Source organism: Euprymna scolopes, chromosome 24 (genome assembly GCF_053919585.1).
Source record: "Euprymna scolopes isolate OS-2025 chromosome 24, ASM5391958v1, whole genome shotgun sequence".
In the NCBI taxonomy this organism is placed as follows: domain Eukaryota; kingdom Metazoa; phylum Mollusca; class Cephalopoda; order Sepiida; family Sepiolidae; genus Euprymna; species Euprymna scolopes.
The window spans coordinates 55,030,011-55,055,215 of NC_136505.1; the positions used below are offsets into that span (position 1 = coordinate 55,030,011).

The 25,205-nt window shown below is 32.2% G+C and overlaps 1 protein-coding gene across 1 annotated transcript in view; it reads right to left on the reverse strand.

Annotated features, from left to right (window-relative positions):
- The window catches only part of LOC145246709 (tetratricopeptide repeat protein 21B-like), a 1,013,541-nt gene that overhangs the window by 679,176 nt on the left and 309,160 nt on the right, over positions 1–25,205 (reverse strand). The window contains exons 9-10 of the mRNA XM_080108443.1: positions 21,785–21,883; positions 13,249–13,441 (exon numbers count right to left, since the gene is read on the reverse strand). Of these exons, the coding sequence (XP_079964569.1) occupies positions 13,249–13,441; positions 21,785–21,883 (292 nt within the window). The remainder of the gene's footprint in view (positions 1–13,248; positions 13,442–21,784; positions 21,884–25,205) is intronic.

Here is a 25,205-nt window from a genome sequence, read left to right on the forward strand (position 1 = left end):
TATAGTATGAGAGATTCAAGTACAGTAATGAGTTAATAGATTATGATTTTTTAAGGCAATATTTCTTATATTTCTTCTTCATATAATTTCTTCCACTATATTAAATCATATATTTGTCTTGTTTACAATTAAAAAAAAAATACAATACAATTGAAAGGATCATATATGAAAAAAAAAACAACACTTTAAACAAAATAATCAGAATCTGTTGCATTATAATAAATCCTTCTATCTGTTTGTTTGTTTACAATATCATAGGGTATATATCATATATGAACGTCTCTCTATTCTATCTTCTGTGTATTTGGGATTGTTTTACTCTTTTATTCATGTTGAATTCACCTATTCGTAACAACAATCATCGTCGTCGTCGTCATGAACGTTGAGGATTTGTGCTGTTATGAACGCGTTTTCATTTTAAAAACTGTACAACCGGCGAGGCGAACGTCTCTCTATTCTATCTTCTGTGTATTTGGGATTGTTTTACTCTTTTATTCATGTTGAATTCACCTACTCGTAACAACCATCATCATCGTCATCATGAATGCTCCTTCATATATATTCTACATGTACATGTATGTGTACGTGTGTGTGCATATGTATGTACATGCATGTATTTATGAATGTATGAGTATATGTGCATGTTGTCATGTGTATTTGTTCTTGCGTATGTATGTTTGAGTGCATCTGTTTGTATGCATGCTTGTATGTGTACGTGTATATCTTTATTTCGATATGTGTATGGGTGGAGAGGACTCCCAAAAGCCCTGTTACGGTAACCCCTCTGGGTGAAGCAAAAATACATAAAGCGGGAGACCATTAGCCGCATTAAGCTGGTCTGCAGTTTGATTTGTTGCTGGCTATCTTGCTCATGCTTGTTGCTGGATCTCGACATTTTGAACTGAGAGAGAGACTTAGCTGTCGTACAACGCTAAAACTCTGTAACATCATCTTTGTATAGATACTTCCTCAGGCATTTGTCTATAAAAATTGTCCTTGGCGATGGAAAAAGTGTCACGTGTGTAGCCCTGAAATGCTGGAAGCATGTAATAATTGATCTGCCATCATTCTATATATGCATGTGTGTATGTATGTATGTATGTATGTATGTTAATATATGTACTAGTGTATGTATGTATATATGTATGTGTGTATATATTTTTATTTATTTATTTATTGTATATACATGTTTATGTGTGTTTGTATGTATATACGTATATATATTTGTGTGTATGTATATGTATATATGCATATATATGTATGCATATAGGTGAATATATATGTATGTGTACATATATGTAGGCAACTTTATGTGTATGTATGTATATGTGCATACATGTGTGTGAATATGTATGTATATGTGTGTATGTATTTGTATATGATAGTATATATGTGTATGCATATATATGTATATGTGTGTATGTATATGTTTGTATGTATGTGTTATATGTATTATGGATGTATGGATGTGTGCATGTGTGTATGTTTATGTGTATGTGTGTGCCAAGGACCATCTTCAATGTCATGTCTGCTTGAGTGTGTGAATTCACTGGCAGGACTAATAAAAAAAAAAAAAAACGTTATTTTCGGGCTCATGGACTTTCAGTGACTGAGGGAGTGGCACTCGTCTGACAAGACGTTACAATCATCATGATGTCATACCTGACGTTATAGCAGATGACGTCTTACATGCCATCATAACATAGCCTAAAGAGGAACGAGGGTAAAAATATTCCCGGGCAACGTCAGGTACATACAGTTAGCATATATATATATATATATATATATATATATATATATATATATATATATATACACACACACACACACACATTTTAAATTTGTCTTTACATAAGCAGTAGTTTGTTGCTACACAGTCATGAGCATGTTTCGATCTACTAGTATTTACTAAATAGAGACCTCTTCAGGCAACAACCCTTATTTTCGAAAGCAGAAGTCTAAAAAAAAATTCTTAGAATTCCGTTTCACTAGTAGACCGAAACATGCTCATGACTGTGTAGCAACAAATTACTGCTTATGTAAAGACAAATTTAAAATGTAACTTGCTCTACTTTTGTATTGAGCACTCTTTTATAAACCTTGTTATATTTCACTGGTTACCCTACCTTTGAAAAATAACAAGCTCAAATATATATATATATATATATATATATATATATATATATACACACACACCTCGCAATTATGAAGGGAAAACTTATTTTAGTATTATTCATGATTAAAAGTAAAAAGCAATACAAAAAAGGTCAGCAAACCAGTTTCACTGTAACTCAATAAGAGCTGTATCAAGGAATTTGTTTTTTAATGAAAAAAAAGAATACAAAATGTATTTAAACTAAAGATAACGTTATAATAATTATAAAATGGGGGATTATCTTAGCAACTAATCACGTCTAAACACAAGATACCCTTCCTCTGTTTATAAAGGAAGGTGCGTTTCATACAAATAATCTCTCAGATCTTTTAATGGTATAGTAGTGAGCATGACGCAGAATGAAAAACGAGTCAATTTGTTGCACATGCTCAGTCTCTTCTTTTTTTTTTTTAAGCAAATGGTCCAATATAAAAGAACCGTATGTATTATTTAAACAATCTGTTGGTTGGTAGGTCCAATTCCTAATTTTATTAGTTATGTGTTGTTAGATTTTACTGTCCAATCTCAACGTCGTCCTACTCATGTAGATGGTACAGCAACCACATTTAAATCACATTATTATCTACATATTAATAGGATAGCATATGTGTTATTTATTTTGTGTGTCACGCTTACGACCGAGTGACTGTCGCTTAGTTGTTATGGACTTCCATTTCTTGTAATAAATAATTTTACCAAGAATCTTCATAAGTTTTGGTTTCAGTTTCGATTATAGCTGAAGGAACTCAAGTTATATATTTCATAAGCTTTAATTTTGGTTCAAGCTGATGCACCCAAGTCATATGGATGTATTTTTGAAATCACAACTTTATAATATATTAAGAATTGATAGAACATTAACTTTATAATCATATATACGAAATCTGTAAGAATTAAAATATCATATTTAAGTGTACTTTAAGACTGGGCTACACTGGGCGTCCCTGTTAGCTTAGATAAATACTTTTGCAGTTTTAACAAAAGAGCTACAATAATATCAGGGTGTCTCCATTTACGCTGAACATCTACAGAATACCAACATCAATATATTACATATGAAGGAGTCCCCTGTGGAATTTCCACAGGTCCAACTAGTCGTTGTTATTATTATTATTATTGTAGTAAGGGGTAAAACGTCTTTTCAAGAGGATACACTGTGATGTGTACATGAGAAGCAAAATGGATATTTTCAACTGTTGAACTGATTTTCTCAGCAGAGTTTTCACTTACTGTCTTATTTCTTCATCCAATTTTCATTGTGAACAGATCATATGTGCATAAGTTATACTTTCATTTGCTAGAGCAAAATAAATCTAAACATGTATACAGTCTCATATACGTAGATTTACTGTAGATTGATTTCAACTCTATGGGGTTTTCATTTAAGGAAAAACTAAACTGGAATCATGCTCTTTTTCATAGGTATATTTTAAGCTGAAATGCAGACAATTGAGTTAGGAAAAGAAATTATTTGCCTCCGTTTGATCATTAAAGACGCAAAAAAGTGTCATTCACATATCAAAAGAGAAACTAATGGTTTTATGAGTCAAGATAATAATTGTCATAGAGATCCACAAAAATATTTATCATTGTTGTTTTCAGGACTGAACCTCTGAATATCCCATCTATTTGCCTTTACATTACATCGTTAAAACTGAATTCAACAGATATAGTGGCAAACTTCATCAATTCAACAAAAATGTTTTGAGAAATGGAAAGGAACAATAACTCTATAAGGCCACCATTTTCCCATGTATGGAGTATTTGGGGTGGTGCATCTGCTACTAGTCTCTCGCTCCTAGACAAGGTACAAAAGAGAGTCGCCAACCTGATAGGTCCTGAACTGTCATCTAAGCTTCAGCCTCTATCCCATCAACGAAATGTTGCATCCCTCTGCCTGTTCTACAAGTACTTTAATGGTGAATGCTCTGACAAACTGCAAGCACTTGTACCCCTTCGACGTAAATACTCCCACCAAACCTGACAAGCAGCTAAATCCCACCTCTTCATAGTAGAGATCCCTAGATGTAAGAGAGCCTTCTACTCCAGTAGTTTCTTCCCCAGAACCGATAGACTTTGGAATTCCCTTCTGGGTCCCTGCTTCCCCAACTGTACTGATATGCAGAAGTTCAAGTGTAATGTGAACCGACATCTTGCTGGCCAACTTCCCACATAGTACCCCTGTAGATTATGTCCCTGATAGTAACCCCCTACATCAAAGTGGCAATGTGCCTTGTTTGGGGTGAAAATGTCATAAAATAAAAAAAAAACTGGCTTTGAGATAAAGATTTATTGTTTCTTTTTCTTTTATTTTCTTCTCAGTTTGTTTAAGATGGGGATGGGGCATCCTACTAAATACCAAACATTTACCAGTTAACTCAGATATTCCAACCAAGAGATCATTTAAGATTACGCCCATTCAAATCAATTGTTTGAATCTCTCTTGCACTTGGTTCATCGAGTATATTTGCCGGGTAGATTTTGAAACTAGTTTTTGAGTCCAGTTGCTCTTCTAATCATTGGAATGATAGAGATCTTCCTAAGATTCCAGTTTCTTTTCATGTTATACATGACCTTGGTATTTCATTATCTTTTCTCTCTTAGTTCTGTTTAACCTAACATCATTAGGAACACTAACTTCTACTAAGGTTGCTTCTTTCTCCTTGTCTCATATCACTATGGAAATAAGTCATACACAATCTACTATGACTATGCAATCCTTACAGTTATGTACCTAGAAAACAACGCCATAAAACCTGGCACATATATATATATATATATATATATATATATATATATATATAGTGTGTGTATGTATGTATGTATTACAAATTTATGTATGCCAGGTCATGTCATATGCTACTGGTACCATGTAACTCAGTACTACCTGCCTCATGGTCGGGTCACCGATGCCTAAACTGGTTCCCCCACCAGATTTGTTTGGTGAGGAGGATGTTTAGTCTCCCTGAAGGATTAAAAACAAGACCTTCCAAAGGGTGAATGAACCCTTTTTCGGGGTCAACGACCAATTAGCACCGTGTGTGTTTGTGTGTATGTATGTGTGTGTGTGTGTGTGTTGGGGTGGAGAGGGCTCGAGTAAGCCGTGGTGAAGGCAATATTTCTAGGAGAAGCAAATCTCTGATTTAAAAAAACATAAAGCAGGAAACCAGTACTCGCATTAAGCTGGTCTGCAGTTTAACTTGTTGCTGGCTATCTTGCTCTTGTTTGTTGCATTTTGAACCGAGAGAGAGACTTAGCTGTCGTACAAAGCTAAGACTCTGTAACATCATCTGTGTATAGATACTCCCTCAGGCATTTGTTTATTAAAATGGTCCTGTGGCAATGGAAGTCATTTTTGGGCTCATGGACTTTAAGTGTCCGAGGGAGTGGCACTCGTCTGACAAGATGTTGCAATCATCATTACAAATTTATAACATTGATTATTTGTAATGATAATGTTCAAAAATCCACCAACAACATTGAATACATGTTTCAGAAATTTCAATTTTTGTATCATCCACAGCAGATTAATGATTATATGAATCTTTTCATCAGCACAATATTTATTAATCAATACAATACGAATATATAATTGAATGGTTCAATAATTATAAATGCAAAATAAAACTAAACAAAATTTAGAAACCTTCTTTATCCACCAAATAAGACAAAACAATAATGTTAAAAAAAAGTTAGACGGTATGTTTTTTTTCTTTCTTATATATAGGCAAAGAAAAGTTTTCCAATGTTAAATATTAGAATTTACTCCGATAAAATAAAAGTTCAAATAATTCAGAAAAATTATTAATCTGAGTATTAGATGGTTTTCATAATTAGAACACTTACGAATATATAGAAATAAAATAGCATAAAATGACTTATGGCCTGAAAAAATGTATTACTTATCTCTAGAAGTCATACAAATAAGAAAACAACTTGCACACATAAGAGATATATAAATCAGGGGAGACAAACACTATACATTCTTATTGGTCCTAGCTAATCAAGTCACCAGCACCACATGAATATATAGACATGCGGTAACATCAATTCAATGCAACAGACTGATGAGGATGTAATGCAGAAAATTTTATGTAGCTAAATCGTTCCATATATTTTTGAAACTTACTATATATATATATATATATATATATATATATATATATATATATACTTTCACTACACCGATGAAGACTGAAGGATCGGTCGAAAATTATGTACCTGTAAAAAATGTTTTTTAATTTTTTTTCATAATATTATTTTGTATTCCTGCACGTCACCAATTGAAAACGAATAAAGAAAAGTTATAAGCTTTTATACTTTTTGTATTCCTTTTTATACATTTCCATATATATATATATATATATATATATATATATATATATATATATATACATTATACATAGTGTAAAATTTTGATGAAAATTCAAAGACTCACGTTTCTTTTTTATAACCTTCGTTTATTTCCTGGATTTTTTCCATTACAGCTGTTTCATTGATGAAATAAACGAAGGTTATAAAAAAGAAAGCGGGAGTCTTTGAATTTTCAACAAAATTTTACACTATATATGCTCTGCACCTATTAAATAGATACAGTGCGCTTAACTCAAAATTAACGGTGACTGGTTTTTAAAATAACAATCTAGACCTGTTAAACGAAAACGGTATACATTGAAAGTAACGATATTTCAAAAACAAACTAAAAAAATTTTTTTTTTAAGTATATATATATATATATATATATATATATATATATATATATATATACTAGCCTTGCCCGAGTGTTTTTTTCTGGGACGGGGGGGGGGAGTTTTAAAAAATGTTATGGTAGGTAAGTAGGAAGGATCAAACCCGGAGTCATGAGTAAAAGTAGGAAAATAAAGTGTGAAAAAAAACAACAAAAAAAAACATCTGCAACGTTAACAGTTCGACCACCAAGAAAAGTCCATTCCAGTTGTTTAGGAAAAAAAAAAAAAAGAAAAAAAAACGACTACGGTAGGTCGGCGCGAACGTGAAAATATAATGTGAATTGTTCAGCACGCTAACCACTACGCCACAGAGCACTGCAGCTTAGTTTAGTGATTTTAAATAACTTCACATGAAAGAACTACGAAGCCAAACCGGTGTTCTCTTCTCAACTGTTCCTTGTGAACGATCCCCAAATGGTGTTAAGTGGTGGCAGGGGGAGGAGGAATTTATTAGAGAGAAAATATTTTACCACTTCCATTGATCTTAACCGATTTTGGCCGTGACTTCTCAGCAGAAAAAGTATAGAAATCTAAGATTATCGAGGAATTTGAGAAATAATAAGCCTATAACACACCTCAGATATTGTTCTGCCGTTTGTGCATATTATATTTGCATGAAATATCTTGATTTTTAATCCTATTAAGGTCAAAATCAGACGAGAAAAAATGAGTTCATTTTATTTATATAGATAGAGATATATGGGGGCTCCTTCAGTCTTTGACAGACTATGAATACACCCAAAGAGGTGCCTGCATGTGAAATTTTTGTGGCAGCAGCTGTGCAATCTCCAACCACACCTTTCCTGAGTCAACATTGTTAAATACCAGTGGCAAGGGAAGTGTCTACACAGGACGACTGGAAACAAATGCCAAGATAAGCGGGGAGCACATAAAGTGCCTAGAATTTCCAAATGGTCACCCATCTAGTACTAACTACGCTCAACGTTGCTTAACTTCAATATGTCAATATTGAATTTTTTTTTGCATATACTCATCAGAAATTTTACTTAGGCATGACCATATGGCATAATACACTGGTTCTCGTCAGATCAATAAGTTAAGCAACATTGAGCCTGGTTAGTACCAGATGGGTGACCATTTGGGAATTCTAGACACTGTATGTGCTCTCTGCTTATCTCAGCATTTGTTTCCAGTTGTCCTGTATAGACACTTCACTTGCCACTGGTATTTAACAATTTTGACTCAGAAAAGATGTGGTTGGAGATTGTGTACCTCCTGCAACAAAAAGCCTGCCAAAGACTGAAGGAGCCCATATATATATATATATATATATATATATATATATATGTGTGTGTGTTTTGGGGAAAATACACTTTTTCAATTATATTTCACCTTTTTAGAAGTTCAATGCCTGTTAAATATAACCACTAAGCATAAATGAATCCCCTCGTTATAAATAGCCCGTTCCACTTGACAAGCAGTAAAGTCCCACCCCTACATAGTAGAGATCCCTAAATGTAAGAAATCCTTCTACTCTAATAGTTTCTTCCCCAGAACTGCTAGATTCTTGAATTCCCTTCCGGGTTCCTGCTTCCTCAACTGTACTGACATGCAGAAGTTCATGCAGAAGAATTAATCTCGTCATCAATGTAACCAAGATGGCCATCCATGAAGTATGAGATATGGTTTTAAAAAAGTAAAGAGTTAGTTTGGTATCCATAACTTAACTAAACTCATGGTAAATATACTCCCAGTTACTATACTGTAGACAATAACTATTAGTTGAAATAGAATAAAATTAAATTCTTGTATAGATTAAAATCATTTGGAAACATTATTTAACCCAGATGTAAACTTAGATTTGAATGGCTTTACTCTTAAAACAAAGATTGCTACCTAAATAACTATGCAATGTTAATTCTTCTATAGAATTTTTTCCAACAGTGTATGGTCATGCCTATTTCATTCTAAGTAAATTTTTGGATTATTTTAAATGAATATATGCCAAAAAAAATTTAACATTGACATATGAATAATGATTGTTTCTGCTTAACGAAACAAGTCTGTAAAATGTAAAGAAATTTTGATATGCTGAAAGAACTGAATGGTAAGATTGAATAAAACCTTGGAACTTGACATCGATGACACGCCTCGCAGTGGAACACCTTCTGAACTTGATGAAGAGCATCTCAAAGTAATTTTGAAGGAGGACAGTCATCAAACAAGTTGTGAATTAGTAAAAAAAAAAAGAAAAAAAAAGTGAATTGCGATCACAAACGATTCTTAATCATCTTCATTCAATGGGATTTGCCGAAATAGATAAAAGATTTTGATAAAAACTCTACAAACTCATTCCCCAACTCAATATATATATATATATATATATATATATAGAGAGAGAGAGAGAGAGAGAGAGAGAGAGATGGAGTTTTCTAGTTAGCATAGATATAAGTTAACAACATGTCGGAACCTGATTTTCTCTGTAAGTCAGACCACTTTTATGTAAGCACCTGTCTCCCACCTACGCCGATGCCATAGTACATCCATCAAAACAACATGTTTGTGACATATATGCACTAAGAAAAATACACGAAGGACATAAATATAAGATACTGTCATGTGAATTTATTGTGTAAATACTGAAATGTAACTGGAGAACAAAATAAAAACAGAACAATTCCACAGAGGAATCTATACAAGAGGAATGCAACGCTTGGCGACAACATATTTTGATGCACACTTTCTTGTCAACAAATCTTTCTATTACAATTAATGTGAATTATCGCACTCAACATATATCGGTCTTGGTGGGAAAACATTACACAAGATTTCTAGTACATACAAAATGTAAAAGGAAAGACTTTCTCTTTTTACATATTTAGCAACACACACTAATATGTGCTAAGGATTATAAGATATTATTATCATTTTCTTCCAGAAAAACTCTTATCATAAACTTTTCTAGTAATCCTAGATATTTGTTTTAATTCTTCTACATTCTTTTATCATTTGTGTAAGTTTAATAAAATATTAGTAAGAAAATGGTCAATAACATATTCTTTTCTAAATGCATAGAATTATCTTTTAATGCAATTCAAAAATTAACACTCCAACAATCTTTAAAAAAAAAAAGAGAAAAATGACAACATGCAGGATTAGAGTAAAACAATCATGCACATGCCAAACAATCCGATGCATTTGTGCCTAAAGTAAATCTTCTTGAATATCCCACAATATTTGTCATAAAAGCCAGAATTTAAAATTAAAACAAAAAATTGATAATATGTAGTATACAGTGCCCCTCTGGAATCAACACTAAATAACAGGTATTTTACTACACACCATTAATTTCAACATGAAACCAGCTACAGTCTCAGGGCTAATACGAAGATAGATACAATCTCAAATCTAGCATTGAGCAAGCAACAAGTTTAAAATATCTAGCAAAACAGTTTTGCAATTTTGTAATATTTCGCAAAATCCGTTTGTGATTTTGTAATAACTAACAAAACCTTTTTGCAATTTCATAATATCTTGCAAAACCTTTTGGCAATTTCGCAATATCTTGCAAAACCTTTTGGCAATATCATAATATCTCACAAAACCTTTTGGCAATTTTATATCTCACAAAACCTTTTGACAATTTTGTAATATCTCGTAAAATCTTTTTGCAAATTCCAAATGACTAGCAAAACCTTTTTTGCAATTTCCAAATAACTAGCAATTTTTTTTTTTTTTTTTTTGCAATTTCCAAATAGCTAGGAAAACTTATTTACAATTTTACAATTTGCAAAAAGCTAGCAAAACCGTTTTGCAATTTCATAACATCTAAGAAACCTTTTAGCAATTTCATAATATCTCACAAAACCTTTTTGCAATTTCCAAATAACTAGCAAAAAACCTTTTTGCATTTTTCTAAATAGCTAGCAAAACCTTTTCCAAATTATTAGGAAAACTGTTTGCAAATTAAAAACTCATCACTCTTTGATTTCCTTTTTTTTATTTACATCATTCCCTTCCTCTTGCCATTTCTTTTAGCATTTGCTCTTTATTCACACTTCCTCCCATCACCTCAAACATTGATGTGCAGATGAAAAAAGGCACATGATGACAAGCAATCAAAATATATCGAGATTCTACACAAAACCTTTTTGCACAACAACAGTAAAAAGATACTATTACTTGATGCCAATAAAGACAAATTCGTTTATTTTTATATTCAGAACATAGATATCAAGGTTGGTTGGTTGTTTATGTTTTACGGCATATCAACCCTTTTCAGGTTATTTAATGCCGAATCCAGTGATTTTGAAGAAAATTTTTTTAATAGAATATATTTGTTTTTTGCAAGTCAGTTTCTATTTAACCCATAGTTGGGACCCTAACAGGTACTACCACTCCGGGTCAGAGTGGACCTGGGAGCAATGGCAATTAAAGGGTGGTTCCACACTCCCCAGAGCCCGCAAGCTGGGGACTCACCATCGGATATAGTTTAAGGTTAGATATCAAGGAGATAAATATATATATATATATATATATATATATATATATATATATATATATATATATATATATATAGAGAGAGAGAGAGAGAGAGAGAGAGAGACAAATAACTATTAACATCAATATTTATATGTGGATGCTTTGATTATGCATCATAAAAGTGTTTCAATATGATCGACTGATCAGTAAGATTAAAGTTTTTGATTTGATAGAATGAATGTTGTTTTCCCTTGTGGAATTAAATGGTGGGGCGGACATCTACAAAAGAATAAATGTCTTTAATAATTCAATCAAGAACTGGAAATGCCGATTGGAAAAAGAAAAAACAAAGACTGAATAATGAACAAAGATATAGTGTCCACAATTGTTAGAAGAAAAAAAATTGAGTGAAACTAGAGTAAAAACAGGAAAATTAGTTGGCAAGTTAATATCAAGCAAGATACTTTTGATAAATTAGGTGGAAACTTAATATCAAACAATATATATTTGATACATTGGCTTGAAAGTAAAGATCAAAGAATATACAACTTCATTATTATACCTTTAGATTACTGTCTTTTTCCACCATTTTTATTCTATTTGATACTATCCATAATATTAGCAAAAATGGGTGTTAGTGTATGAAAGGGGTCCCAAATTTCCAGCTTCTTTCTTGGAAAATTTAGGTCACATGATATTAGATAAGCGGTGTAACATCAAACGACATAGTATAGAATTAGTAAATGAAAATTAACATCGGTATAATCAGCATGAGACAGATTTGGGGAATGCATGACGATGCAAAAACCTTTCTAAGGGAACAAATATACTTAGAAGGGAAATTTCTCTGCGTTTTTTTTTTTGCCAAAGAGAAATGACAGATGAAACAGCTAAAAAAACGTGATACACATTGTTGGAGATGCCCTTCACAAGTTTTTTGGAAGGAGTAAAGTTGCTACTACAGACTTTCATACAACTAGTGTATTTTTGGTCCATTGTGTTTCTACCATCGCTGAATCCATTGCTTGTAGCAAAAATTTTCTAGTCAGAGACCAATTCAAACTTTCATATTTCAGCTCTAATAATATTTAGATTGAACTTTTAAAACCTCACAGTATAACTTTATATATTAGATACTCACATGGTCTCTGACTGAGTAAGATTGAAAGGAAATTAAATGCTTGTACCAATCAGTCCTGAGCTTAGAAATTTGAGCATAGATTCAAAATCATATTAGTGGCTCGTTGCCGCTGCAATGTTTCTGCAGTTACTGATGCTGCTGTTTGTAGCACACCTGTTACAGACATTATTTTTGCAGAACTAAAAATGCTACGTTTCTTTACTTTAATATAAACATTATCATTTTGGATAATATAGAAACAAAGCGACTTCACATTCTGCCATCTAATTTACAAGTGTTTGTGGCATGTACAGACACAAATAGCAACACTGAAAAAAAGAGTCATACTTGTACAATTGAACAGCAACTCCATAGAAAAATAACCTCATCTTTATTTGGGCAGATTTCTATTGGTGCTTATGTAGCATGTTATATTTTTTAAATAGTATTTTTAAGTAACATTCAAGTTTTACAATATCTTTTTTATTAAATTGTTAGGTGAAAATACACATTTTAATTATAAAACACCTTCCTCTCTTTATGTTAAGAATGGCTTTCAAGATAATGTTATTATTTCAGCATGGTAACATAAGTGCATAAATACCTTCTTATCTATCACCAAAACAATTGTGCTTTAAAATAAATTTCAACAGCATTTTCTGTCTTTTACGTTCCTTTGAATTTTATTCACCCCCCCCCACTTACCTGTAAGAATTTAGTTGAAAAATCAATTCTGCACAAGCAAACAAAATGCGCTACCTTAGAACCTTTTTGAACCGTACCTGTAACAGCAGGAAGGTTGGTCTCATCAAGTTTGATCGTGTGCTTGTAACATTCTAGTGCTTCCTTGATTTTGCCACTGAGTACCAACTGATACCCCAGCTCCCTCATGTAATCAGCTTCACAGCAATCTTCATCAATTGCACGCTGAGCCAGTGTGTGGGTCATCTGTAGAATCAGTTCATTGCGGCCACACTGCAAAAGAATAGAATCAGAAAACAGAATATAAAACGGCTTCATATTATTCGGATTATTTAAATTCTTCAAACGACTGTTCTCATGTTGAGTGTCATTTTCAGTCGATGTATAACGTGCACCAACCATACCGGGTGTCCTTAACCTCGTCGGATTCCACCCGATATGACAGGTGTTCTCTCGATCGTACATTGTCTCGTCACAAGTTGGCCTGTTGATCATCTTCACCCACAGTGTTCTCATGGTGGGGCGCTTTGCCTCTCGATCGAATCATCTCCTACCCTGTGTAGGTAGTCTCCGGGTACATCAATCACCCCGCTGGTCCTTGCGGCTTGCTGCCAAATGAAGAGTCCTCAACACAAACAAACAGAACTCCGGTTTATAACAATAACAAACTATTTATTAATTTGATTACTTCATAACAGCTACTGTGTAAATTGAGGTGACTGACTATAGCAGTGAAACGATGTAAGACCAAACCAGTAAAGTCACAGATTTCCCATTAACACAGGCTAGTTAACATCATAATATCAGGCCCTGAGGGCTTCCAAATCAGAAGCGCTTGACCAGCCCAGCCATTCAGTTTGCTGGCAATGACTCTTCTCTTTTTAGAATTCCTTTTTCTAAAAATCCAACCCCTTTTTCCCCACCTCTCCTTCAGAGAGTGGTTACAAACACCCTTTCTTTCTTCCTCTTAGAGCTTACCCTTCGTCTTGTCTACTCAGCACCTCTCTCTCTCCCTTTTATCCTATTAATTTGTACTGAGGTTTTTACTTATTATCAAATTAGGAGTGATTAGTCATTCCAGATCGAACAATGCTTGGCGGCGACCCTTACCCTTGACCCCCATTCTAAGTTGTCAGCCTTAATCAGCTAAGGATCTCTGGATCTCTTCATACCTCTCAAAAGAGTTTTAAAAACAACCTTTCCTGTTAACAGATATATAACCACAATGAGATAAAAACAATTATTATTTGTTTTTTTTTTCTGACAAAATCCCATAGACATTTCTGTTTTGTCCCAATCAGACATCAATACCACCTTTTCTGCCCTCTCTTCCTCTATCCCGTCCGGTCAAACACCCCCTCTCACTGCAATATGCACCTCGCTGCATGCATTCATGACACCAACAGTGTCATAGATGTAACCTCTGACTTTCTTCAGGTGTATCTTGTCGAACCTGGTAATGTTTCTGTTGACCTTGGGAATCTGGACAGAATTTCAAATGGAACCCCTTATTTATTCAACCAATGAAGAGAGTACTTGAAAAATGGTTAGAGTACTTGAAAAATCAATTGTAAAAGTGACCTTCTCCTGAAGGTTGAAGGTTCAATTCTCAGTGTGGGCGACCAAAAATTGCAACTGCGAATTACTTAGGACCTTTATCTAGTCATGGTTTATGGAACGAAAGCATGCTACTCCAGTAAAGTAAATAAAGGGTTCCATTCAAAATCCCATCCAGATTCCCACGTTCAATAGAAACATTCCAGAGTTCAACAAGATACACCATAAGAAAGTCTGAGATTACATCAACATTGCAAAACTGACACTCAAGATGAGAACAGTAATCCAAAGAATCCAAATAATAAGAATAACCAATCCTCATCTCAAAAATTCAGAAACGTGGCTTCACATTTAGATTATTTAAACTATTGTTCTTATCTTGAGTGTTATTTTTTATGTAATCGCTGACCTTCTTCAAGTGTATAGTGTCAAACTCAGGAAACTGTATGAAATTTCAAATAGAACCCTTTATTTAATCCATGGAGGTGGTATGTTCTTGTTACGTCAGCCATAGCCGGATAGAAATCTTTAGTAATTTGCAATTGTATTTTGAGTATCACCCACGTTTAAGATGGAATCTTCAATCTCCAGAGGAGTGTAATTTACAACTGAATTTTACTAAATCTTTTAAGCATTACACCACGACTCTTTGCAAATTCAAAAGCATAAAATGACTTTTTGGATATTTCAGAATTTGAATGTTTGTTTTATTAGATGTGACCTTCTGTGCAATGCATAAATTTCAAAGCATATTTTTGTCAGTTTTCCTGCAGATTAAATTGATGCATTTTATTTTAGTTGCATCCACGTGTTTCTATAGAAGGTTCTGTTGGTCAACCTGTTTGTCTGAAATAAGATTCCCATCATTAGACTCCTCTCAAGAATGAACCCACTCTCTCGTTTTTGTGGTTGTTTTTTTTATTTTTCATTCACATATTCACTTGTCTTTTAAGTGCATCTTTTCAAGTGGGTTTAAAATAAAGTAGAATTCACGATATAGCAATTAAACTGATAATTGAGCCGTTTTTTTCTAGTTGAACAAGTTAACTTTGTACTTCTAGATTTTAAGCCTCTTTTGGAAAGTTGCTTTGTTTCTTCAATATTTTTATTGAAAGACTTGAAAATATAAATTTTAATAAGTAAACAAAACATTAACAGAAAATGTAAATTAATTTCTCTCCATGTATGCTTGAAGCATCAGAAAATCACAGTTTTTTTTGTTACTTATCGATGAATAAAAACGGTTTTAATTCAATTTTACAATTTCATAATTTGACCATTTGCTAAATAAAGATTTCTTATAATGACAATTATCATTTTATAATTTGACCATTTGCTAAATAAAGATTTCTTATAATGACAATTATCATTTTAAAATTTGACCATTTGCTAAATAAAGATTTCTTATAATGACAATTATCATTTTATAATTTGACCATTTGCTAAATAAAGATTTCTTATGATGACAATTATCATTTTATAATTTGACCATTTGCTAAATAAAGATTTCTTATAATGACAATTATCATTTTATAATTTGACCATTTGCTAAATAAAGATTTCTTATAATGACAATTATCATTTTATAATTGGACCATTTGCTAAATAAAGATTTCTTATAATGACAATTATCATTTTATAATTTGACCATTTGCTAAATAAAGATTTCTTATAATGACAATTATCATTTTATAACTTGACCATTTGCTAAATAAAGATTTCTTATAATGACAATTATCATTTTATAATTGGACCATTTGCTAAATAAAGATTTCTTATAATGACAATTATCATTTTATAATTTGACCATTTGCTAAATAAAGATTTCTTATAATGACAATTATCATTTTATAATTTGACCATTTGCTAAATAAAGATTTCTTATAATGACAATTATCATTTTATAATTTGACCATTTGCTAAATAAAGATTTCTTATAATGACAATTATCATTTTATAATTTGACCATTTGCTAAATAAAGATTTCTTATAATGACAGTTATCATTTTATAATTTGACCATTTGCTAAATAAAGATTTCTTATGATGACAATTATCATTTTATAATTTGACCATTTGCTAAATAAAGATTTCTTATAATGACAATTATCATTTTATAATTTGACCATTTGCTAAATAAAGATTTCTTATAATGACAATTATCATTTTATAATTTGACCATTTGCTAAATAAAGATTTCTTATAATGACAATTATCATTTTATAATTGGACCATTTGCTAAATAAAGATTTCTTATAATGACAATTATCATTTTATAATTTGACCATTTGCTAAATAAAGATTTCTTATAATGACAATTATCATTTTATAATTTGACCATTTGCTAAATAAAGATTTCTTATAATGACAATTATCATTTTATAATTTGACCATTTGCTAAATAAAGATTTCTTATAATGACAATTATCATTTTATAATTTGACCATTTGCTAAATAAAGATTTCTTATAATGACAATTATCATTTTATAATTTGACCATTTGCTAAATAAAGATTTTTCTCATTATAATGAAATTTGTAAGTAAAATAATAAAATCCCAGAATCTGAAACCCTCACCACACAAAAAATGGTGACACCAAACTCAGATGATACTACACAAAATAGCTGTGAAGGATCAAGGAGATGGAAAGACTGAGGAGAAAGACAAGCACGATGCAGATCTCCACTGGAGGAGCACAGAGAATACTGAAAGAGGAGGCATACTTGCATTCAAATTCCAGAAAAAGCCAACAATCATTATCAATGAGAAATCAATATTAAAACGGCTGTTGCAAGAACACAAAATTATTTACAACTATTCACATAATTCTCATCTAAAAAATTCAGAAACATGATTTAAAACTATTATTGAAAGAAGCAAAGATTATTGGAAATCTGAGAAGATTCTTCTCTCAAATAATGATCTGAACTGTGTGCATAGTAAAATTATGGAATTATGAGCAAAAACACCTGATGTCAACAGATCAGGTTGTCTAAAGATACTGGCTTCTTGATTTAAAATGCACCAAACATAGATGTTATTGTTTTTTCCTTTCCCTTTGTAAAACTCAATCATTCTAGAAACAAAAACAACAATTTTCCTCTACAAACCAAACATCATGAATAAATATTTGAAGATATAAAGAACTTGAAGCATAAACATTTGTTCCGAAATTAAATAACCCAAAAGTGCTCAATACGCTGAAAAATCAAACAGTGTTAATATGTCATAAAATCAAACAGTGTTAATATGTCATAAAACAAAACCAAATCCGAAAAGCATTAATATGTCATAAAACAAAACTAAATCCGAAAAGCGTTAATATGTCATAAAACAAAACTAAACTCGAAAAGCGTTAATATGTCATAAAACAAAACTAAATCCGAAAAGTGTTAATATGTCATAAAACAAAACCAAATCCGAAAAGCGTTAATATGTCATAAAACAAAACTAAATCTGAAAAGCATTAATATGTCATAAAACAAAACCAAATCCGAAAAGCGTTAATATGTCATAAAACAAAACTAAATCCGAAAAGTGTTAATATGTTATAAAACAAAACTAAATCCGAAAAGCGTTAATATGTCATAAAACAAAACTAAATCCGAAAAGCGTTAATATGCCATAAAACAAAACTAAATCCGAAAAGTGTTAATATGCCATAAAACAAAACCAAACAAATGGGCAAAAAAAAAAAAAATTTATGCATAAAATAATGAATAAATATTTGCTGTCAAAATAATATTTACAAAATAAAAGATTATTTTAATGGATATTGTTAAAATTAATATTAATAGTATACTTGTGATGACGGCGATTTGTGTACCATAGGCTTAATTGGCAAGATTCCAAGATCATACTGTTATTGGAATATCAACCTTCAAAATTTGCCTATTTAATATTAATGATCGTTTTCATTCTACTGTGATTGCAAGAGTGCACACACTTTTTTAATATAACCATTTTCAGTCTTCAATTAAATATTAACAAAAACGATGCTGCCCAAATGATTTTCAATTGCCAGAAGTAATTTTTGACTTGAATCGATGCTAATAGTTAATAGTCTATCAAGAATACAATCAGTTTTTTAATGCTAAAATACTCTGTAAGATTATCTAGATAATTGCCAGACTATTATTTCTTTATTTTTATTGCAAGGTTCCAGCCAACATGTTTTTTCCTTTCTTGCCAATTTGCCTTTCTTAGAGCAGCGTTTACAGGTCAGCTGGTACATTTTATTTTCACGAGAAATCAAAACGAGTGCTTTATTTAAAGTGAAAAACAATTTTTTTTCTCTCAGAAATTGGCATCCTTCGAAAATAATCTGGCTTAAAGGTAGAGCAACTTAGATATTCAGAACTCCGCAAGTAAGGAATCACCACCTTATTGCAATCTTCTTTATTAGTAAGACACTGTTGTGCGCCTCGCCAACAGTATTATAGACCATGGCAAGCCAATCTTTTGTAAGAGCCAAAAATAATGCACAATCTTTGCCGTTCGAAACAATAGACAAATGAAAAAGATGTTTACACAAACACGAAGGTATAATTTTTATAAATGCATCCCTTACAAAAAAAAAAATAATAATTACAAAAATAAAAATATTTTATCACATAAGATTTAATGAAAGTCTATAACGTAATGAGTAAATAGAAAAGAATAAGACTGGGGTTTTTTTTCTGTTTATTTTTAAAATAATTCTTTTAATATTTGCTCTCTTTTTTTATTAATTAGCTATCAATTATCAAGGCCCAAAGGCCACTTAAGGATAAAACTTAATAAATATGTCAAGTAGAGCGATAACACTGATTATTGGTAATGATGTTGAATTTGGGCAGTATTTGATCATTTAAGAGTAAGGCTCTACAGAAATTTGTTTACATTGGATTTGAAAATGACTGTGTTGAGGTTAAATGAGGAGCAGCCCTGCAGTATTGTTTTAAAGACGAGTAGTTATAGGAAAAAAAAACTTTACTCATGGAAGTTCTGTTTAGTATTAGAGAGAGGGGAAGGAAACTTATTGACAATTGTTGTAGCCAAAGAAGATTTTTTTTTCTAAACGTTTTACAAAGGGAATATTTCAAAGTTTCTGACTGTTGTCTTTATTTTGTTCATGTTTCAGCGATTGTACGGTACATCCTTCTTCATCATCATAACCAGTAACTCTGTATTTAATCCAGATTACTTATACAGAAGGCAAATAAAAGTCATTTATCCAAGTAGATTAAATGAGAGGTTCAGTACAAGATTCCCATAGGATTACGGATTATCACCTGAAGAAGGATGGAGAGTATAATATCTGAAAAAAATTCTGCACACAAAGATGAGGACAACAGTTCAAAAGATGGAATGGGCTCAACTGCGCTCCAATCTGATTTCTTCCTGGAAAACGTTCACGGCAAAAGAACTCATCTTCTTTCGACCAAAGCAAAGAATTTTTCTTCCTTTGAATACTAAGAGCTAAACAAAACAGAATTTCTTTCCAAGAACTTCCTGTCTTTGAAGCACCTTACCATAGAACTGCTTTCTGCAAACTACAACAATGTCAACAAATACTTATTAAGCCATGCTCTTAAGTAATAAAATTTTGTCTATTCTAATCATCATTTTCAAGCCTCTCGTATTATTGTTCTTCATCCAGATGACGATCTCGTTAACTCTTATTAACTTGGTAAGTGGGGACTCATTATAATAATAATAATAATAATAATAATAATAATAATAATAATAATATCAATATTATAATAAAAAGCATGTACATAAAAATAAAAGAACCAGAAAAGGAAATAGGTTAATTTGAATGACATTTATGGCTGACGGACTTGAGAACATGCAACATATCTAATTAAGGTTCTTAATCTTTAGATTTGTCTCGGTTCAGGTGAAATGGCATTTTTATTTCTTTATCATCATTAAGTTTATAATATGTTAGTCCACTTTCATCAGCCATTAATGTACAAGTGGTAAATAGCTTTTTATACAGTAATACTTAAGTTTGTAATATGTAATAGCTATTTTGTCATTCAGTTATGCTTAAGTTGCAAACAGTATTTTTTGTCATTTAGTAAGGCTCAACTTTGAAATAGCGTTTTATCATTTAGTAATGCTCAAGTTTGAAATAGCGTTTTATCATTTAGTAATGCTCAAGTTTGAAATAGTATTTATCATTTAGTAATGCTCAAGTTTGAAATAGTATTTATCATTTAGTAATGCTCAAGTTTGAAATAGTATTTATCATTTAGTAATGTTCAAGCTTGAAATAGTATTTTTTGCCATTCAGTCAAGCTTAAGTTTGAAATAGTATTTTTGTCATTCAGTAATGCTCAAGTTTGAAATATCAGTTTACTTTTATTTCCAGAATGGTTTCTAAACACATCCGATCTGTTGCCACCGTCAAATGAATAATTTGTGCATAGCTAATATTTATGCATTGATTTCAGCAAGAAAGTTTTATTTCTTATTTTTTTAACTGAAAATTGATAATTTGTATAATTTGGATTATTCAAACTACTGTTCTCATCTAAAATGTTTCGTCAGATGTAACCTCTGAACTTCTTCACACAAGGACTTGTGGCATAACGGATAAAGTACTAAGTATAATTCAGTTCTAAGTAACATTATCTTGGAGGTTGAAGGTCCAATCCTCGGTGTGGCTTATACTAAGATTATAGTCACAGATTACTTTAGATGTCTACTCAGTCATGGCTGATGAAATGAAACCATGCTCCACTAATGAATTTAAAAAAAAAAGGGGGGATCTGTTCAAAATTCTGTACAGCTTTCGAGAGATTGACAAGATACACTTGAAGAAGTTCAGAGGTTTTATTGACCAAAACAATTGTGAGATTAACACTAAAGATGAGAACAGCAATAAAAATAATGCAAAAAAGAAGGTTATTCCATAGTAAAATAAAATATAAAGAAAGAAATGGAAATAATAATAACACAGATCAGATAGTTAAAAAATAAAATGAAGATAGCAAAAGTTTTCTGAAACATTATAAATGTTCATTTCATATTTCAGAGTAGGAATGTGTGAGTAAAAATAATAATACATACCACACGTGATATCAATCGTGCAATGCTATAGTAAAGAGATTTGCTGCTGGATTCGAACGTATCCAAACTGTTTACCAATTTGCCAAGATGATTGTGAGCCTTAAAAAAAGAAGATAAAAACATGCAAGTTGATACAATATAAAAAAAGTTAAAATTTGAAAAAAGAAAACATTTGAAAAACTTCAGAAACGTATAATTTAGCATTCTTTATTTATGAAAATTAAAGTTCAGTAAAGCATTTTGCAGCATGATTAGCAATGTTTTCCTAGGATTAGAAAAAGCTTCATGTCATTCAAACATTACAGTTATTATTCCAGGAAACCCAATCACGGTTAAGTAGTTTGCAGATCTGTGAAATTATTAGTGTGTTTGATAATTCTTTTCATATTCTTTCATTTTAAAACTTAAAAAAAAATCTACCCAACTTTATTTCACCCCAAAGAAGACATATTACACTGAAACATAAAGGTTTACTGTGATTAGGGGCCAGATTTATAGGGAGTATCTTAAGTGAGGAGTTGTGCAGCAAGATGCATTATATTTAAATTTCTGCATGTTGGTAGAGTTAGGGAACAGGGAGCAAATAGGGAATTTCAAAGGCACGCAGTCAGAAGAAAGACTATTTGAATAGAATGTTTTTAAGTATTTTAGAACCTTTGCAGAAAAAGGGGGGGATTTTGCTATTAGTTGGGTCGGTTTGAAAAATTTACATTAGAAGGTGCAATTGCAGTAAGATCATCAGAACACATCCCATGAAAATATGTGTAAAGCAAACACAGGGATTTACACTGCAGTGATGTGACAGAGTCCAGAGCTGTGTAGACAATGTTAAACCTGTTTGAGACTGTCCAAGATGGAGAGACTAGTGGTTGGTGCACCAGCCCAAGATATGGCTACAATATTCCATGCATTGGTGAATGGCAGCTTTGTAGATATAAGATACTGGCAGGTGTGAGAAATTTTCTAATGTGGTAGGGAGCTTCACCTCCTTTGCAGCAGATTTAGCAGTATCTTCTATGCATTCATTGTAAATTATGTTCAGTGTTAATGTGTGATTAAGTAGCTTGAATGTTTAACTCTGGGGAAAGGTGTTAGCGCCTTCAGCAATCAGTGTTTGGATAGGTTTCATATCATTAAAAGAAAAGAGCTTTGTCTTCGTAGTACTGAATGTAACCATCCATTTTTGGCGCCATGCTACTGCAGACTGTGGGTTATTTTCCAGGAATTCAGCCAATGCCTTCGATATATAAGTGTTGAATATGCTCGCATGTCAAGAATAAGGTATGATGTCATCAGCAAATATACCCATCTCAGATGCAATTGCATCAGAGAGGTCGTTTATAAAGATCACAAATATCATCGGTCCAAGTATTAACCCCTAGAGCACACCTGAATTAATGTGATGCTGTTTGGATGCATGACTATTAAAAATGCTCCAGGTCTTTTTTTTTAGCTAAGAAGGATTTGATTATATTAAATATTTGCCCAATAATACTATACAAATTAATTTTCCTGAGAAAACTTTCATGCGATAACTTGTCAAAAGTATTAGATATATAGTTGAAGTATTTAGTCACTGTAAAATGCGATTGATAGCTGCTTCCGTATAGTATAAGAAGATTTGAAAACTTCAGACCATGGACGTCAGGAAAAAATATATATTAGAAGATAGTGCATCATCATGATTTGACCTGGATTTAAAACTTCCGAAATCTTAACTATAACTAAGTGCGTGTTGAATTATCTCAAAGGCCATAAAATGTTAGCTGGAGAATTGCAATGAAGATGTGGAAGTATTATTAGATATTGGCAGGCAACCCTGAGAAGAAAAAACAGTCGATTGGTTGCACACACGCAAATAGATTCAATGTGAAGAATGTGGGACTTTCCACCATTGTCTAACAGAATGCATAATTTGACCCAGAAATATATGAGAGGATATTGGTCAAAGGTTGAAACAACAGACAAAAAGAAATATTAAACATTCCAATAGAAAAAGAATGTTTTATTAATAAAATCATCACTAAGAGAAAGTCAGGCTCATCACAATTTCTCCACCACCTGACAATCACCTAACCCTGCACTACCCCACTCGCCTTTCAGAAACATCAAAACACCGGTAATAATTTATAATCAAAAGCCGATTTGTCGGTGTGAAATAAAAGCAATATATTTTTTATAGATCAACTGTGTTGTGGTTTTTACTTCGCTGTCAGTGTGTATATATATTGTACCAGTGACAAAAGTAGAGGTTCACATTTAAATAGACTGGACAAATGCATTTTGAACAACCGGCCACAGGGTATACATAGGTGTTCTGACTTTGTCTGCACAATAAAACCAGTAGAGAAGCTGCAAGAAAGGGTGCGGCAACATTGATACAAGGCAATGTACATCTTAGCAGTATATAGATGGCAACTATAAAGAAAGCACTGAATGAGGATTTTTGGTAATCCTCATAAGCCAAGAAACTCCTCAACAAGGGTAAACATCCAGTCGGGTTAAAGATTTTTTTTTTTTTTTTACACAGTGGTCACCACTTATCAAGGCCCGGAATCCACTCAGGGATAAGGGTTATTGCAAGTACATTACGTTAGTATGGAGATTTGATGAAGTGTTTAATTAAGGGGGCGGTTCATTAGGAATTTGTTAACGTTGGACTTGAAGACATCCAAGTTGTAGTCCGGAGGGAAGCAGGCAGACGGAACAGAGTTCCACAGGCGTGCAGTTCTAAGAAAGAAGCTTTGTTCATGGAATCCACATTTTGATTTAGGCACAAATATAGAGTGGGGGAAATTTTTCACAGTGGATTCAGCTAGACGGGTGTTTTTCGTGAAAGATTGGCGAGGGGGGGACCAGAGATTGGAGTTCAGATGAGCACCTGCCATGGAAATAACGATAAAACAAGAATAGGCTCGCAACGTCTCTTCTGTGGGAGAAAGGTTGCAGAGTAGAGAAAAGGGCATCCCCCACTAAGCCACGAAGTCTATTTTGTACTCTGTCAAGGCAGGATAGGCTGTTTTTTAGCAGCTCCTACCAAGATATGGCAGCAGGATTCCATCCTTGGACATACTTGGCTTTTATATAGATAGAGAATTTTAATAGATAGAGAATTTTAATGCTCTGATTCTTCTCAGATGGGAATTTCTACCAAGACCAGTTGCATGACACAAAGTACAACAGATGACTAGCCTACAGCTCACATGAAGAACAAGTTTCCTCAAACCGTGATGGCCTTTGTATGTTAAATTATTTCTTTTTAATCATGGATTAATTTTCATATTTATGAATTAAAATAGAATCAAAATCATTATTACAGAAGGTCACCATGTATGTTTTTTTTTATTTACATAATTAACTCTCATCAGAATATATTTCAGACTATTTCTAAACAGATTAGCTATTTTAACCATTTTGTTAT